The sequence below is a fragment of the Stegostoma tigrinum genome, chromosome 44 (genome assembly GCF_030684315.1).
Source record: "Stegostoma tigrinum isolate sSteTig4 chromosome 44, sSteTig4.hap1, whole genome shotgun sequence".
NCBI classification, from domain to species: Eukaryota; Metazoa; Chordata; class Chondrichthyes; order Orectolobiformes; family Stegostomatidae; genus Stegostoma; species Stegostoma tigrinum.
Window position 1 is genome coordinate 10,537,040 of NC_081397.1, and position 15,960 is coordinate 10,552,999.

General features: G+C 44.8%; 2 protein-coding genes across 7 annotated transcripts in view; one reads left to right on the forward strand and one right to left on the reverse strand.

Moving 5' to 3' along the window:
• Positions 1–1,599: 1,599 nt before the first annotated feature.
• LOC132207016 (late histone H2B.L4-like) overlaps positions 1,600–15,960 on the reverse strand; it is a 32,358-nt gene continuing 17,997 nt past the window's right edge. Inside the window, exon 4 of one of the 2 annotated variants that reach the window (XR_009443265.1) lies at positions 1,600–2,107. The gene's annotated coding sequence lies outside the window, so the exon portion shown is untranslated. Of the gene's footprint in view, positions 2,108–13,378; positions 14,732–15,960 lie in introns of those variants that run through there. The other variant, XR_009443266.1, reaches the window with a different exon arrangement.
• Positions 2,438–10,414, forward strand: LOC132206985 (zinc finger protein 239-like). 5 transcript variants are annotated; one of them, XM_059642132.1, is made up of 4 exons: positions 2,438–2,568; positions 3,922–3,971; positions 7,884–7,984; positions 9,498–10,414. In XM_059642132.1, the coding sequence occupies exon 4, from the start codon at positions 9,597–9,599 to the stop codon at positions 10,065–10,067; it is 471 nt and encodes a 156-aa protein (XP_059498115.1). In that variant the 5' UTR covers positions 2,438–2,568; positions 3,922–3,971; positions 7,884–7,984; positions 9,498–9,596; the 3' UTR covers positions 10,068–10,414. The 5 variants fall into 5 exon arrangements, with proteins under 5 accessions (XP_059498115.1, XP_059498117.1, XP_059498118.1 ...); XM_059642134.1 differs by having other exon boundaries at positions 7,884–7,970; XM_059642136.1 differs by lacking the exon at positions 2,438–2,568 and adding an exon at positions 2,884–2,903.

The window sequence follows — 15,960 nt, forward strand, 5'->3', positions numbered from 1 at the left end:
TGGGCCGAGACCCTTCATCAGAAAAGAGGGATGAGGAGAGGATTCTGAAATAAATAAGGAGAGAGGGGGAGGCGGACTGAAGATGGATAGAGGAGAAGATAGGTGGAGAGGAGAGTATGGGAGGGGCTAGGTAAGTCCAGGGAGGACGGGCAGATCAAGGGGGCGGGATGAGGTTGGTAGGTGGAAAATGGAGGTGCGGCTTGAGATGGGAGGAGGGGATAAGTGAGAGGAAGAACAGGTTAGGCAGGCGGGGACGAGCTAGGCTGGTTTTGGGATGGAGTGGTGGGAGAGGAGCTTTTAAGCTTTTGAAATTCACATTGATACCATTAGGCTGCAGGGTTCCCAAGTGGAATATGAAATGCTGTTCCTGCAACCTTCTTGTGGCATCGTTATGGCACTGCAGGAGGCCCAGGATGGACATGTCGTCTCAGGAATGGGAGGGGGAGTTCAAATGGTTTGTGACTGGGGTGTACATTTGTTTACTGTGGACCGAGCGTAGGTGTTCTGCAAAGCAACCCCCAAGCCTCTGCTTGGTTTCTCCAATGTAGAGGAAGCCACAGCGGATGCGGTATACCACATTGGCAGGTGAACATCTGCTTGATGTGGAAAGTCATCTTGGGGCCTGGGATGGGGGTGAGGGAGGTGGTGTGAGGGCAGATGTGGTACTTCCTGCAGTTGTAAGGGAAGGTGCAGGGTGTGGTGGGGTCGTATTCGGATTTACGGCTTACCGAATATGGTTAGGAAGCTTTTCCGTCGTGTCCAGTGCTCCCCACGCCGTCCCGAATTGTTAATCGTCCTACAGAAGCGACTGAAACCGCTTGTCCATCACTATGGCGGATCTCGTGCATGCTCTATTCACACGTCGTACTGCGCCCATGCACTGTTCTCCTTTTCCACAAGCAGATGGTGAGGAGGTGGTGGTGTTGGACCGGGGTGGACAATGTCTGAAAGCGCACAACATCAGGTGATAGACCAACATTCTCTCTCTCTCTGTCACACTCACGTGAATCTATGGGGTGAATTTGTATTTGCAGGGACATTCAGTTTTGTTCAAAAAGCAAATAATCTATTGATAGTCAGTCAAAATGGTGTTTTGTAAATTCCTGCTTGAGAAATAAAAACCAGTTTGACTCCAAAGTAAAACAGAAACAGATTCTGAACAAGGTCTCACTACTGATGTGCACTGTCCGACCAAAAATGTTACCCCCAAAAAAACCTTTAGTTCTCTCAGGGCAACAACGACAGGAATTCGGGGATTTACACGTACATATCAATCAATTTAAAACCTTCTTACTGATGAAAGATTTTACAGCATCTTGTTTAACACGGCCTCATCAGTGGTTTGACCCTTTGATCTTTTATCTCTGAAGAGATGGTCCCCACCGCCAAATATCCCGGGTACTTGAGGCACAATTGACTGTTGGCCCGACTGTCGTCTCGACGGGAGGATCGATTAGCTCAGCTTGCTGGATGACTGATCTCAGCATCGTCGGCTTAATTCTTGAAAAATCTGAGTTTACCATTGCTTTGCAACGTCCCCATTGCCAGATTCGCGGCGACCCCCTTATTTAAGTGAGCAGCCTGAAACTCCAGTTGGACTATGGCGACTTTGCCTTTTTATTGAGTCAGTCTTGTTGTTATGCAATATAGAATGGAGCCGAGGGAAAACAAAACACTTAAATAAAATAAAGAACTGCAGATGCTGGAACTCTGAAACAAAAAGCTGATGAATGTGGGACTTTTTTTGTCCTCGCTGTTTAACTGGTTAAACTGTTCTCCATTTATCTCAAAGCTATGTCGGTCATGATGAATTTAAGTGACTTTGTCATATCTTAATGTAATGATTTGAGATAAACGTCTGTAAACTTTCACTTTCAAATAAAAGGAGTTTGCAAATGACATCACTCTCAGTACAGGGTAGAAATTCAGAACACAATTTTTTTCTCTCTTATTTTGCCCCTCCTGCTGTCCCAAAGTTGTAAATGCTGGCCACACGCACGTCCATTCCTCTTTGGGGTGAAATCCATATCTACTGTTTCCTTCCACAATTCCCAGATTTCTTCCGACTCCCAACTCTTCTGCTTCTCTCCATTACTGCAGTTCCTATCTGTTCACAGAAAATCAAACAAGTGAGAGTTTGAGGCTTGCAACGAATTCTGTGCAATTATACAAGGAACTATTCAGGCCTCACTTGGAATGCACTGAATGTTTATGCGTTTGTTATATGAGAAAACAAATCAGAATGGCACATATGCCATTTCCCTCAAAGAAACATTAGAACTGGAAATCATACAGTTAACTGAGTTAACAGAACCAGCCAAGTAACATCCTGTGCGTACAATAGTCAATGGCGGCACAGCTACCCAGAATGCCAAAGAGCATTAAATGTTCCCTAGTCACAGGACAGGAAAATGTGCGCCGGCGCAGTGCCATGTGTGACGACTTTGTGCAGGGTGATAGCGATGGAGGAGCGTTGGTTCAGGCGGCTCCTGGACCGTTAACAAACGGACAGAACGACGGGGCCGCTGCATTCAGCATATGGACGGAAAAGCTTCGTAAAGATGTTCGGTAAGCTGTAAACCCCAGCACGACCTTCTGATGCTTCCGTTTGTCGCCAATGCCGGAGTTTAAAGTTGAATTGATGGCCGCCATTTCGTTTGATAATGACGGGCGGTGGGGCGCAGGTGCGGCGGCAATGTTTGTTGGGGGAATGCGCTCGCGGTGCCGCCATGTTTTTAGGGGGCAACATTGTTCCTGACTGGAAGGAGTTTACCACCAATTGCTTACAATGAGGATAACTCTGATGCTGCTTGGCCTGCTGTGTTCATCCAGCTCTACACCTTGTTATACCAGTTTATTATCTGAATGGTTATGGATTTGAGAAGGGACACCAGCTTGTGAAGGTAAGCATGTATGCACAGCAGGCGGTGAAGATTGCAGATTGTATGTTAGCCCTCACAGTGAGATTATTTGAATACAGAAGCAAGACTGTTGTGCTGGAATTGCACAGGGTCATTGTGAGACTGAGGGAGCATCCGATAGAAATGTATAAAATTTAGAGTCCTATAAGATATATGCAGAAAAGATGTTCCCAATGACTGGGGGGGGTCCAGAACCAAGGTTCGAGGTTGAAGGATGCAGTGTAGGACCAAAGACTAAGATGAACATAAATGTCTTCACCCAGGGAGTGGTGAGCTTGTGGAATTCTCTCCCACAGCAAACAGTTGAGGCCAAAACATAGGACTGAAGTGTTCAAAGAGAAAGAAGGAACAGGGTACTAAGTTGCATGTTTGACCATGATCATTCAAATGTTGAAGCTGTAGGAAAGGGCTGAATGGCCTTCTCCTGATGTTAGTTTCTCTGACTGTATTGATGACGCATGAAGTAACTGGTGCAAGAACTATTCCAAACATCAACTGGGGTAGTCATAGTGTGAAATGTTTAGAGGAAGTGGAATTCTTAACATGCATCCATGGCAGCTTTTGAAGCCAGTATTGAGAAGATCCCACATGAGAGGGAATGGTACTGGACTTAGTTTTAGGTAATTGAAGCTGAGCAAGTAGTTGAAATATCAGTGAGGGAATCAGTTGTAGACATTGATCATAACTCTGTTAGATTCAAGATTGTCTTGTACTGGACAAGTGGTGAGCGGTGAGGTCATTGTTTCTGACTGGCACAGCCTGAATGGGCTGAAGGGCCTTTTTCTTTGTGTGTGGACCTCGACGACTGTTGTAACTTTTATACTGTTATCACCCCGCTGTGTCCTTTTATTCACTTTGGGGCAATGAGTTTTTTGAATGCAATCTTGCAACTAAAATCCCCGATCCCTCAAACCGTTCTGATAAAGCCATCGCCCACTCTGTGGGGAATTTCCTCAAATGTGGGATTTTTCTGATTCTGGTGTTTCTGATATCTTTACAGGTGCCGGCTCCAGCGGGAGATTTCCAAATTGCAGACGGTGAAATTATTGAGTGAGTAACTTTGACCATTCTTTTACAATTTTGAGGTTTTTGGTGAGTGCCAGTTATATCTGGGACGATGCATACGGTCGCTTTGAAATCAATCCTTGATGGGATGCCTGGTAACTTGCCAAGCTGGACCCAAAATTGGCTCAGTACTGGGAAACAGAGGGCGATGGTAGAAGGCAGTTTGTGTGACTGGAATGCAGTGTGCTGTGACATACCACAGGGATCAATGTGTTTTCGTGATATTTGTACGTGAAGTAGATAAGACTTGAGAGAGATGATGACTAAGTTTGTGAATGACACTAAAATTAGTCGGGTGTTTGACAGTGAGGAGACAGGTGTTGCGTGACTGGAACATATGAACAGATTGGTCAGAAGGCAGATTAGTGGCAGTTGCAGTTTAACCCTGATAAATGGGAGGTGATGCACTTTGGCAGAAGGAACAAGACAAGGGTGTACTCAATGAATGGCAAAACGTTAGGAAGCTCAAATGAGCAAAAGGATCTTGTGTGCTCATCCACATACTCCTGAAAAATATAGCAGGACAAATCAATTCATGCAGTTAAGAGCATATAAGGGATGCTTCCCTTTATGGATCATTGCATAGATTTCAGGAGTAGGGTGTTATGAAGCAGTGGAGGGTCGAACGTTCAGTTAATTAACCCAAAACTCAAGCCCCAATCTGATGTTATGGGAGTAGAGGTTCATTTCTAATGGTGTCCTTAACACCCAGAGAAGCTTGCTTTGTAATCTGTTAAAAGAATAGAACATTGAACATAGAACAGTACAGCACAGAACAGGCCCTTCAGCCCATGATGTTGTGCCGACCATTGATCCTCATGTATGCACCCCCAATTTTCTGTGACCATATGCATGTCCAGCAGTCTCTGGTTCAAAGAAAAGAAATCCCTGATCTCCACTGGAGAAGTCACAAGTAAAAGTAACAATTTATTTATTTAGCCCGAACAATAACCAAATTGTCAGAATTACTGACAAACAGAACAACTTTTGCCCCCACCCCACCCCATACACCAGGCACGATCTATTCCCTAACTGAACTGAATTCTCTTGGCATGCTGTCCAAAGAAACACAAGTCCCATGCATTATAAGCCCAATGAATAAGAATAATAAATTAAAACATAATCTCTCCAAGTTCGCATAGAATCTGTCTCTGGAACGCTCTTCCTTCTGTTCATCTCATGCCATATACACTTTTATACCGCTCATTCTGCTGTCAAGGATGTTTTCTCAGTGAAGACTCTTTGCTGGAAGTGCCGTGGTGATACCTTTTGTGGATCTGATGGCGCTTTCACTGACAGCTTCGTGATTTCTTGTGTCAGCTGGGTGCTTATTTGTCAGATGGCAGTTGGCTCTCTGCCGATTTTCCAATTGTCCTCTTCATATATACCCTTGATGACCCGTCCATTTTTTTACAATTGCATTGGCTGCTCGGGTTATGAATTGGCTGTTTCCAGCTCATTGCCAAAACATCACAACAAGCCTACGGATTTCAATTATGCAACCAATCAGTACATGCTTCCATTTTTGGTACTGCCTGAAATCTGCAGCTGTTTAGAGACCCATTTTCTGTATAATTCTCTCATCTCAGAAAAGCACTCTATCTTTTTTGTAACTTGCACACCCTTAACATTTACCGATTCTCTGTCCTCAGATACTGCCTGACCTGTTGTGATTTTTCAGCATTTTCTGTTTATTTCAGACTTGCAGCAGCAGCTACGGTATTTTGCTGCTCTTTTGATGATAAGTCCATAAGACAGAGGAGCAGAACCAGAGTCTGCAGTCAGTCATGGCTGATACATTTCTCAACTCCATCTCGGCCTTCCTCCCAGAACCAAGTCAAGAAACACACACTGATGAATTAAAAGGCCATTTCTAACAGGGTGGGTGGTGGTCATATTGTGGCCTATGGGTTCCTATTATTTGAGTCACACAGAATCACTGATTACAGTGGAGAAGGAGGCTACTCTGTCCATTATGCCTGTGCTGGCCTTTCTCCAAAAGCAAATCAGTGATTCCTATTATTTGCCCTTTTCTTTCGTCTTCAGGGGCTTTTTCCAGTTAGCTTTTGTAAGTCTTTGCTGTATCGGATTGAGCTGGAGTGGTGATGAATGAGAAGTGGCTGAGTTTACCCCGAGTCCTTTCAAAGCCAGCTGGGCCCTACAACTTCCAGCGTGAATTTGTCAAAGGGAGCTGGACACTACAGAAGATTGGGTCGCTTAACACTCCAGACAGTGTATAACAAAAGAAATGGCTTGGCGAACAAATATTCTGCAGTTGTTTCAGAAACATGGGTGTTAACTTTCCAAAATGCATCAGATTCTGGAAAGTTTCTGTCTCACTGCAAAACAACAGACACAACCTCTGTATTGAAGAGCTGAGGAAGGCAGACAACAGGAAAATACAGGCCAGTTAGGGTGATCTGTCATGGAGGGAATGAGAATCAATTATTTGGCGGTATTATCACCAGACTATTAATCTGGGGACCTGGGTTCAGATCCTGCCATGGCCGGTGGTAGAAATTGAATTGAATAAAACTCTGGCTTTAAGTTGAACAATGGTCAAGAATCCATTGCTGATTTTTCGGAACAAAACCATCTGGTTCGCTAAGGTCCACTGGAGAAGAAAGCTGCCATCCTGAACTGGTCTGGTTTACGTGTCCAGACCCACAGCAATGTTGACTGTTAACTGCCTTCTGGGCAGTTTATGGATGACAGTGAATGCTGGCCTAGCCAGTGCCGCCCACCACCTCTGCATGAATTTGAAAAAAAAACTGAAGAAATAAGTGAACAAAAGGATTTAAATGTGCTTAGAAAGATAAAGACTGATTAGGGAGAGCCAGCATGGCTTTGTGCATTGGAAATCGTGTCCCAGTCTGTCAGTTGTGTTATTTTTTTTGAAAATGTGGCAAAGAAGATTGAAGGTCGGGCAGTAGACATTGTGTATATGGACTTCAGCAAAACACTTGACAAGGTTCCGCATGGTAGATTGGTTAGCAAGGTTAGATCACATGGAATACAGGAAGCACTAGCCAGTTGGAATCAAATATGGATTCAGGGTATGAAACAGTGTGGTGGTGGAGGGTTGTCTTTTGAACTGGAAGCCTGTGACCAGGTGGTGTGCCATAAGAATCAGTCCTGGGTCCACTGCGTTTAGTAATTATCCAAATGATTTGCATGTGATGGTATAGCTCATAGGTTTGTAGATGACACCAACATTGGTGGTGTATGGACAGTGAGGAAGGTGATCTTCTCTGAGTAGTTTGGGATCTTGATCAGTGGGCTGAGGAGTGGCAGATGGAGTTCAGACAAATGAGCGGTGTTGCATTTCAATAAGGAAAATCAGGGCAGGATTTAGACAGTTAATGGTAGGGCCCATGGGAGTGTAGCTGGACAAGGGGATTAGGGTTGCAGGTGCAAAGTCCCTTGAAGGCGGAGTTGCAGGTAGACAGGGTGGTGAAGAAGGCATTTGGTACGCTCGCCTTCATTTGTCACTGCATTGAGTTATTGGAGTTGGGATGTCATATTGCGACTGTACAGGACATAGTTAGAATACTGTATTCTGTTCAGGTCTCCCTGCTATGGGAAAGAAGTTGTGAATCCTGAAAGCGTTCAGAGATGATTCACAGGGATATTGCCGGTATTGGAGTGTTTGGGCTGTGGGATGGGGCTGGAAAGGATGGGGCTTTTCTTCCCTGGAGCAGTGGAGGTTGAGTTGTGAGGCTTGCCGCATCAACGGCCGTCCCAGGCAGTGCATTCCAGACTTGCACCACCCTTTAGGTGAAAAATGTTTTCCTCCATTCCCCTGTAAAATTCTTGCCTTTCACTGCAAAATGATGCCCAGTGTTATTCACCCTTCATCTAAGGGAACAATTACTTCTTTGTGTTTCTCCAATTTAGTGGAATTCTTTGAGGAGTGACTTGTGCTGTGGATAAAGGGAGCCTGATGATCTCTTGTTCTTGGCTTTCCTGAAGGCATTTCACAAGGTACCATGGAAAAGGTGACTGTTTTGAGTGGGAGCTACTGGTTTAGTGGTACATACCGGCCTGGATACTGGATTGGCTGGATGATAGAAAACCGAGAATATCCGTAAATGGGTGTGTTTCAGATTGTCAGAATGTGATGAGTGGGGAGCCACAGGGCTCTGCTGAACCTAAACCTTTTGCAGTTTATATCAATGACTTGGACGAGGGAAATGAAGTCATGGTAGGTACACTTTGTGTTGCTACAAAGCTATCAGGAAAGGTGGCTGTGAAGACTTAATTTCCCGACATCAGTTTGCAGCCTTTTTGAATGAATATTTCAGGTGATCTATGATATAACAAAATGTGAAATTGTTTGCTTGAGGGGAAAAATGAGAAAAGAAGACAGGTGCAGAATCTTTTGGGGTTTAGATATCAGGGGGATCTGGTGTAAAATACACAAAAGATTGGGATATAATGAACAAGTGAAGATGAAGGCTCATGGAATGTTCTTGTTTATCATGAGTGGAATCGAATAGCAAAGTAAGGATTTGATAATTCAGTTGTACAGGGAATAAGTGAAACCGCACCTCCATGACTGTGTGCCGTTCTGGTCTCATTATTGAAGGAAGGATGTAAATGCGGTGGAGATTCAATAGACTGATACCTGAATGAGTGGAGATAGTAGGAACTGCAGATGCTGGAGAATCTGAGATAACAAGGTGCAGAGCTGGATGAACACAGCAGGCCAAGCAGCATGAGAGGAGCTGGAAGGCTGATGAAGGGTCGAGGACTGAAACGTCAGCCTTCCTGCTCCTCTGATGCTGCTTAGCATGCTGTGTCCATTGAGCTCTACACCTTGTTATCCCTGAAGAGTGGGTTGTCTTCTGAGGATATTTTGGACAGCCTGGGGAATGCTCACGTGTTCAGAAGAGTGAGGTGTGACTTGCCTCATGTTTAATAACCTGAATGGGTTTTGACAAGGTGAATGTGGACATATTTTCTCCTCAGGCTAAGTCCAGAATGGGGGAAGATGGCTTTATCATGAGAGGAGTTCTTTATACAAGATTAGTGTGACTTTGGAACCCTCTGCCTCAAAAGACAGTCGAGACTGGATCATTGTGTGGAGCTGGATGAACACAGCAGGCCAAGCAGCATCTTAGGAGCACAAAAGCTGATGTTTCGGGCCTTGACCCTTCATCCAGCTCCACACTTGGTTATCTCGGATTGTCCAGCATCTGCAGTTCCCAGTATCTCTGAGACTGGATCATTGAACATTTTTAAGGCAGAGGTGGGTAGATACTTGTAGATACTTGTTCAGCGAGGGTATCAAAAGTTATTGGGTGTAACTAGAAATTCAAAACATGATCTTATCGGTCATCGTCGTATTGAATGATGGAACAGGCGGGAGGGCCCGATAGTTCATATGTTAGCCGTTGTGTTCATACATTTGACATGGAGCCAAATGCGATACTGGGACAGATGCATGACTTTGTATTTTTATGGGGAGACTCTCACTTCCATTAATTCTGTTCTAAATCAATTCCACAGGATATTAGAAGGAGAGAATTTACAGTCGGGAAACTGCAACCGATCAGGATTTCAGAGTGTCCCAATTTGGTGTAACCTGAATCTCGTTGGGTTTTGAACATGGAAGGAGAATACACTGTTGACAGCGGTGAGAAACTGTACATGTGTGACGTGTGTGCACGAGCATTCAGCCGATCATCTGACCTCTCGAAACATAAACGGAGTCACAAGGAGAAACTGTGGAAATGTGGGGACTGTGGGAATGGATTCAGATCCTCGACTGAACTGGAAATTCATCGGCGCAGTCACACTGGGGAGAAACCATTCTCCTGCTCTGAATGTGGCAAGGGATTCAGTCAGAAATCCCACCTGCAGAGACACCAGCGAGTTCACACTGGGGAGAGACCATTCTCCTGCTCTGAGTGTGGGCAGGGATTCACTAATTCCTCCAACCTGCTGATACACCAGCGAGTTCACACTGGGGAGAGGCCGTTCATCTGCTGTACGTGCGGCAAGGGATTCACTTTGGCTTCCAGCCTCCAGACTCATCAACGAATTCATACTAGGGAGAGGCTATTCACCAGCTCCTAGTGTGGGGGGGGGGGATTCCCTGACACATGTAGCTTGATGACACATTGGTGAATTCACACTGATGAGAGAGTGTTTACCTGTTCCTACTGTAGGACAGTGTTGAGTCAATTCAGATAAACGACTGTACATCAGCAGACTGCCTGTGGAGAAGCTGAGTAAGGGGATTCACTGAATCTGCCACCTTGTGGACAGTTCACACTGGGGAGAGGCTGTTCACTTTCTCTGTGTCAGGGAAGGGGTTCATTGAGTTATGAAAACTGCTGAAATGTCAGTGAGATCCTGAGTAACTGCTGTGATGAAGGATGTATAATTTATATAAATTCCAGTTTGGAAGTTGGCTTTTATAATAGTGACACTGAATTTGGTTCATTTTCTGAAAGTTTTCTTTGAAAGAAAAAGTGTGAATCCTTGTGAAACAGTGACCTTCCTCCAGCACTGCTCAGAATGCAAGTGGCTGTGGAGCCCCATGTGGAGTGAATGGGAAATTGTTTAGACTCTTGTTGATTTGCAATGGATGAGCAAACATCAAAGGACATCATCTTGTTTTCAGTTCAGAGTAATCAAGGATTGATTTTTCTTTATAAACCCAAGGTTAGAAGGTATTTTGGGGATAATGGGAACTGCAGATGCTGGAGAATGCAAGACAACAAAATGTGAGGCTGGATGAACACAGCAGGCCAAGCAGCATCCCAGGAGCACAAAAGCTGACGTTTCGGGCCCGAAACGTCAGCTTTTGTGCTCCTGGGATGCTGCTTGGCCTGCTGTGTTCATCCAGCCTCACATTTTGTTGTCTTAGAAGGTATTTTGTTTAGTTTGGAGATAGGACTAAGATCAGAATCAAGTTTAGCCTGTCTACTATATAGAGCTCAGAATAAGTCACTAGAAACAAAAGAACAAAAAGTTACCTGAGTAGAACTTCTGAGGAGGGTTTGGTTTGAGCTGTGAAGGTATTAGAACATAGAACATAGAACAGTACAGCACAGAACAGGCCCTTCAGCCCACAATGTTGTGCCGACCATTGATCCTCATGGATGCACCCTCAAATTTCTGTGACCATATGCATGTCCAGCAGTCTCTTAAATGACCCCAATGACCTTGCTTCCACAACTGCTGCCGGCAACGCATTCCATGCTCTCACAACTCTCTGCGTAAAGAACCTGCCTCTGACATCCCCTCTATACTTTCCACCAACCAGCTTAAAACTATGACCCCTCGTGCTAGCCATTTCTGCCCTGGGAAATAGTCTCTGGCTATCGACTCTATCTATGCCTCTCATTATCTTGTATACCTCAATTAGGTCCCCTCTCCTCCTCCTTTTCTCCAATGAAAAGAGACCGAGCTCAGTCAACCTCTCTTCATAAGATAAGCCCTCCAGTCCAGGCAGCATCCTGGTAAACCTCCTCTGAACCCTCTCCAAAGCATCCACATCTTTCCTATAATAGGGCGCCCAGAACTGGACGCAGTATTCCAAGTGCGGTCTAACCAAAGTTTTATAGAGCTGCAACAAGATCTCACGACTCTTAAACTCAATCCCCCTGTTAATGAAAGCCAAAACACCATATGCTTTCTTAACAACCCTGTCCACTTGGGTGGCCATTTTAAGGGATCTATGTATCTGCACACCAAGATCCCTCTGTTCCTCCACGCTGCCAAGAATCCTATCCTTAATCCTGTACTCAGCTTTCAAATTCGACCTTCCAAAATGCATCACCTCGCATTTATCCAGGTTGAACTCCATCTGCCACCTCTCAGCCCATCTCTGCATCCTGTCAATGTCCCGCTGCAGCCTACAACAGCCCTCTACACTGTCAACGACACCTCCGACCTTTGTGTCGTCTGCAAACTTGCTGACCCATCCTTCAATTCCCTCGTCCAAGTCATTAATAAAAATTACAAACAGTAGAGGCCCAAGGACAGAGCCCTGTGGAACCCCACTCACCACTGACTTCCAGGCAGAATATTTTCCTTCTACTACCACTCGCTGTCTTCTGTTGGCCAGCCAATTCTGTATCCAAGCAGCTAAGTTCCCCTGTATCCCATTCCTCCTGACCTTCTGAATGAGCCTTCCATGGGGAACCTTATCAAATGCCTTACTGAAGTCCATATACACCACATCCACAGCTTGACCCTCATCAACCTTACTAGTCACATCCTCAAAAAACTCAATAAGGTTTGTAAGGCATGACCTACCCCTCACAAAGCCGTGTTGACTGTATTTGATCAAGCCATGCTCTTCCAGATGGTCATAAATCTTATCCCTCAGAATCCTTTCTAACACCTTGCAGACGACAGACGTGAGACTTACCGGTCTATAATTGCCGGGGATTTCCCTATTTCCTTTCTTGAAGAGAGGAATTACATTTGCCTCTCTCCAGTCCTCAGGTACGACTCCAGTGGAGAGCGAGGATGCAAAGATCTTCGCAAGTGGCGAAGCAATTGCATTTCTCGCTTCCCAAAGCAGCCGAGGACAAATCTGATCCGGGCCTGGCGACTTGTCAATCTTAATGTTTGACAAAATTTTCAGTACATCAGCTTCCTCTATCTCTATCCGTTCCAGCATGCACACCTGCTCTTCAAAGGTTTCATTCACTACACAGGTCGTTTCTTTCGTAAAGACAGAAGCAAAAAACTCATTTAGGGCTTCCCCTACCTCCTCAGGCTCCACACACAAGTTCCCTATGCTATCCCTGATCGGCCCTACTCTTTCTTTGACCATTCTCTTATTCCTCACGTAAGTGTAAAATGCCTTTGTGTTTTCCCGGATTCCTTCTGCCAAGCCTTTCTCGTGCCCCCTCCTGGCTCTCCTCAGACCATTTTTGAGCTCCTTCCTTGCCTGCATGTAATCCTCTCTAGCTGAACTTGACCCTAGCTTCCTCCACCTTATGTAAGCTACCTTCTTCCTTTTCACTAGAAGCTCCACCGCTCTCGTCATCCAAGGTTCCTTTATCTTACCCCGTCTTGCCTGTCTCAGAGGGACATATTTACTCATCACTCCCAACAACTGTTCCTTAAACAATCTCCACATGTCTATAGTTCCCTTACCATGGAACAACTGCTCCCAGTCCATGCTTCCTAACTCGTGTCTAATCGCATCATAGTTTCCTCTTCCCCAATTAAATATCCTCCCATTCTGCCTAATCCTCTCCTTCTCCATAGCTATGTAGAATGAGAGAGTGTTATGGTCACTATCACCAAAATGCTCTCCCACCACAAGATCTGATACCTGCCCCGGCTCGTTTCCGAGCACCAAGTCTAGAATGGCCTCTCCCCTCGTCGGCGGAAAATGTTTATACTCTCAAATTTCAGAGAATTCATGAAAGAAAATTCCATAGTTCACAGGATGTGTTTGGGCCAAACCATTTCAGATATAATTTAGAGATTTAATATTTGATGTAATTTCTCTGGATTTAAACCTGTGTTAAGAAATGTGGGCACACAGTTGCAGCAGGTAATCAGGAAGGCTTGTGGAACAATGTCACTTCAAATCTCCAACTCTCTTGAAGTAAAGTTGGGATGTCTTCCTGCAACTGTACAAGGGGCTGGTGAGACCACATCTCGAATGCAGCGAATAATTTTGGCCCCCTTACGGAATGAAAGATATTATTTTATTGGAGGTCGTTCAGAGAATGTTCTCCAGGATATTCCCTTGTATGGAGGGACTGTCATGTGAGCAAAGGCTAAACTTCGTGGGAGTCTATTCACTGGAGTTCAGAAGAATGAGAAGTGACGAAACGTATTAAATTAGGCTTGAAAGGGTAAATGTTGAGAGGATTTTTCACTTGCTGGAAGAATCTCAGACCAAAGTGCATTGTCTCAGAACATAGGGCCACCACCAATTTAAGACAGATGAGGAGGAATTTCTTCTGTGGAGCGTTGAGAGCCTGTGGAACTTGTTGCCACAGAACAGGGAGGCAAAGTCGGGCCTAGTCTAAAATGAAGGCTGATGTAGATTCTTGATGAAGAATTATGAGAAAATTACAGGAAAGCAGCCGTGAAGAATGTCAGATCAGCCCTGATTCTGTACAATGGCAGAGCAGGCTCAAGGGACCAAATAGTGCTGTTGAGAAATAGGTTGGGAGCATTGTTTTTCTCTCTGTTTTCGTCTTGTGTAATTACAATTTTTTTTTGATTTTGCTGAAGAATCTCTGCAGCGTCACATGATTGACCACCATATTAACCAAATTAAAAGAGTAATCTCAAGTGGAGATAGTCAGACACACAATTAAACTGTCACCCAATGTACCAGAAGATGTGGAAATAAAGTGTCATCCAGTATAAAATAATAAATGAAATTCAATTCCACCTGATACTCTAGTTGTTCAATAATTTACCCCATATTTACTCACAGGAGCAAAGACTGTCAGAAGCAGAGTGAAACTCTTGGTTGCGTACCAGACTTAAGGTGGATTTTTACAGAAGAAATCCCTCCCTCTCCCAGAGAGCAGCTTGCAAAATGAATAAAGCTCAAACAGCCCTCCAACTCCATTTTAATTTAATCCCTACTTCCTGTCACGTTTTTCATGTTGTTATTGCCCTGGTCACATCGTGTTTTTGCTGGTGGTGAAAAGTCCAGCAGCTGTTTTGGTGTATCTCGGTTCAATTTGAAAGCCTCTCACTGACAGCAGAAAGCCTCATTTCCAGCATTCTACCACCAGGCAGGACCCCTGCAGAGAGTTACAAAATTAATAAAAAAAACAGAAACATATAAAATGTATTTGCAGAACTCGGAGGGAAACAATTTTCTTTTACTTGCTGGCAAGGGATGGGACACTTGTTTGCTGGGTGTGAAACTCAGGGTTCGTATTCCACCAGGGTTTGAATCTCCTGCACTAATGGAGTATTAAAAAGGAACTTGAACACACAAGTAGCTGAAAAATGACACTCTGGTGTGTAATTTGCTCGTTCTCTGCAGATGCAGGGAAAATGGGATGCATCTGAGAATAAGGTGTGCATCGGGTCAGTGATCACTTGTTAATTTATGCAACATTTGTAAAAAACACAATGCACTTTCCCAGAATCACAATGGTTTAACTGACCTAACCTGGATATGCTTCAAGTATTTATTCAGACAAAGCTTTCCCTGATATAATCTCCCCTATTTATATATAACTCTACTCCAGTTGTTGTCAGAATTATGATGGGAGAGCTGAAATGGCCATGTGAGGGACAAATGTATTGATGGTGCAGGGATAAATTCAGTTTTTGTTTTGAATATCTGACTGTGCACAGGATCCCAGATCATAGCATGAGTTTTGAGATTGCTAAAACTGCTATGGTGGAAACAAGGAAAAGAAATGGAGCTAACTTCAGAAGGATGCAGGGATTCTGATAAAATGGACAACAAACCAATGGGTGGGATGTGAAATGGGTGCAGGGACAGTGAAAGTTCTGGTTTAATTTACGTTAAACTGAATCTTACATATGTGAAAAATAAGGCTGGAGTTCTGTCTTTTCAGGAAAGGCATGTTCGGCTGTGGTGAGGGTCCAGTTTCTTTCACTGATGTTGTGGGTGGCTCTTAAAAGAGCCTTTGGTTGTCAGGTTAAAGAACGGTCTCTTCACTTTTTAGTGGCGCCCCCAGCGGCGGTTTTCTTGGGCAGCAGCACGGCCTGGATATTCGGCAGCACCCCGCCCTGAGCGATGGTCACCCCTCACAGCAGCTTGTTGAGCTCCTCGTCGTTGCGCACGGCCAGCTGGAGGTGCCTGGGGATGATGCGGGTCTTCTTGTTGTCCCGGGCCGCGTTATCGGCCAGCTCGAGGATTTCAGCCGTCAGGTACTCGAGCACCGCAGCCAGATAGACCGGCGCTCCGGCACCCACACGCTCAGCATAGTTACCCTTTCTCAGGAGCCTGTGAGCTCAAGCAAACCAGTAATAGAGACAATGGCTCAGCTTC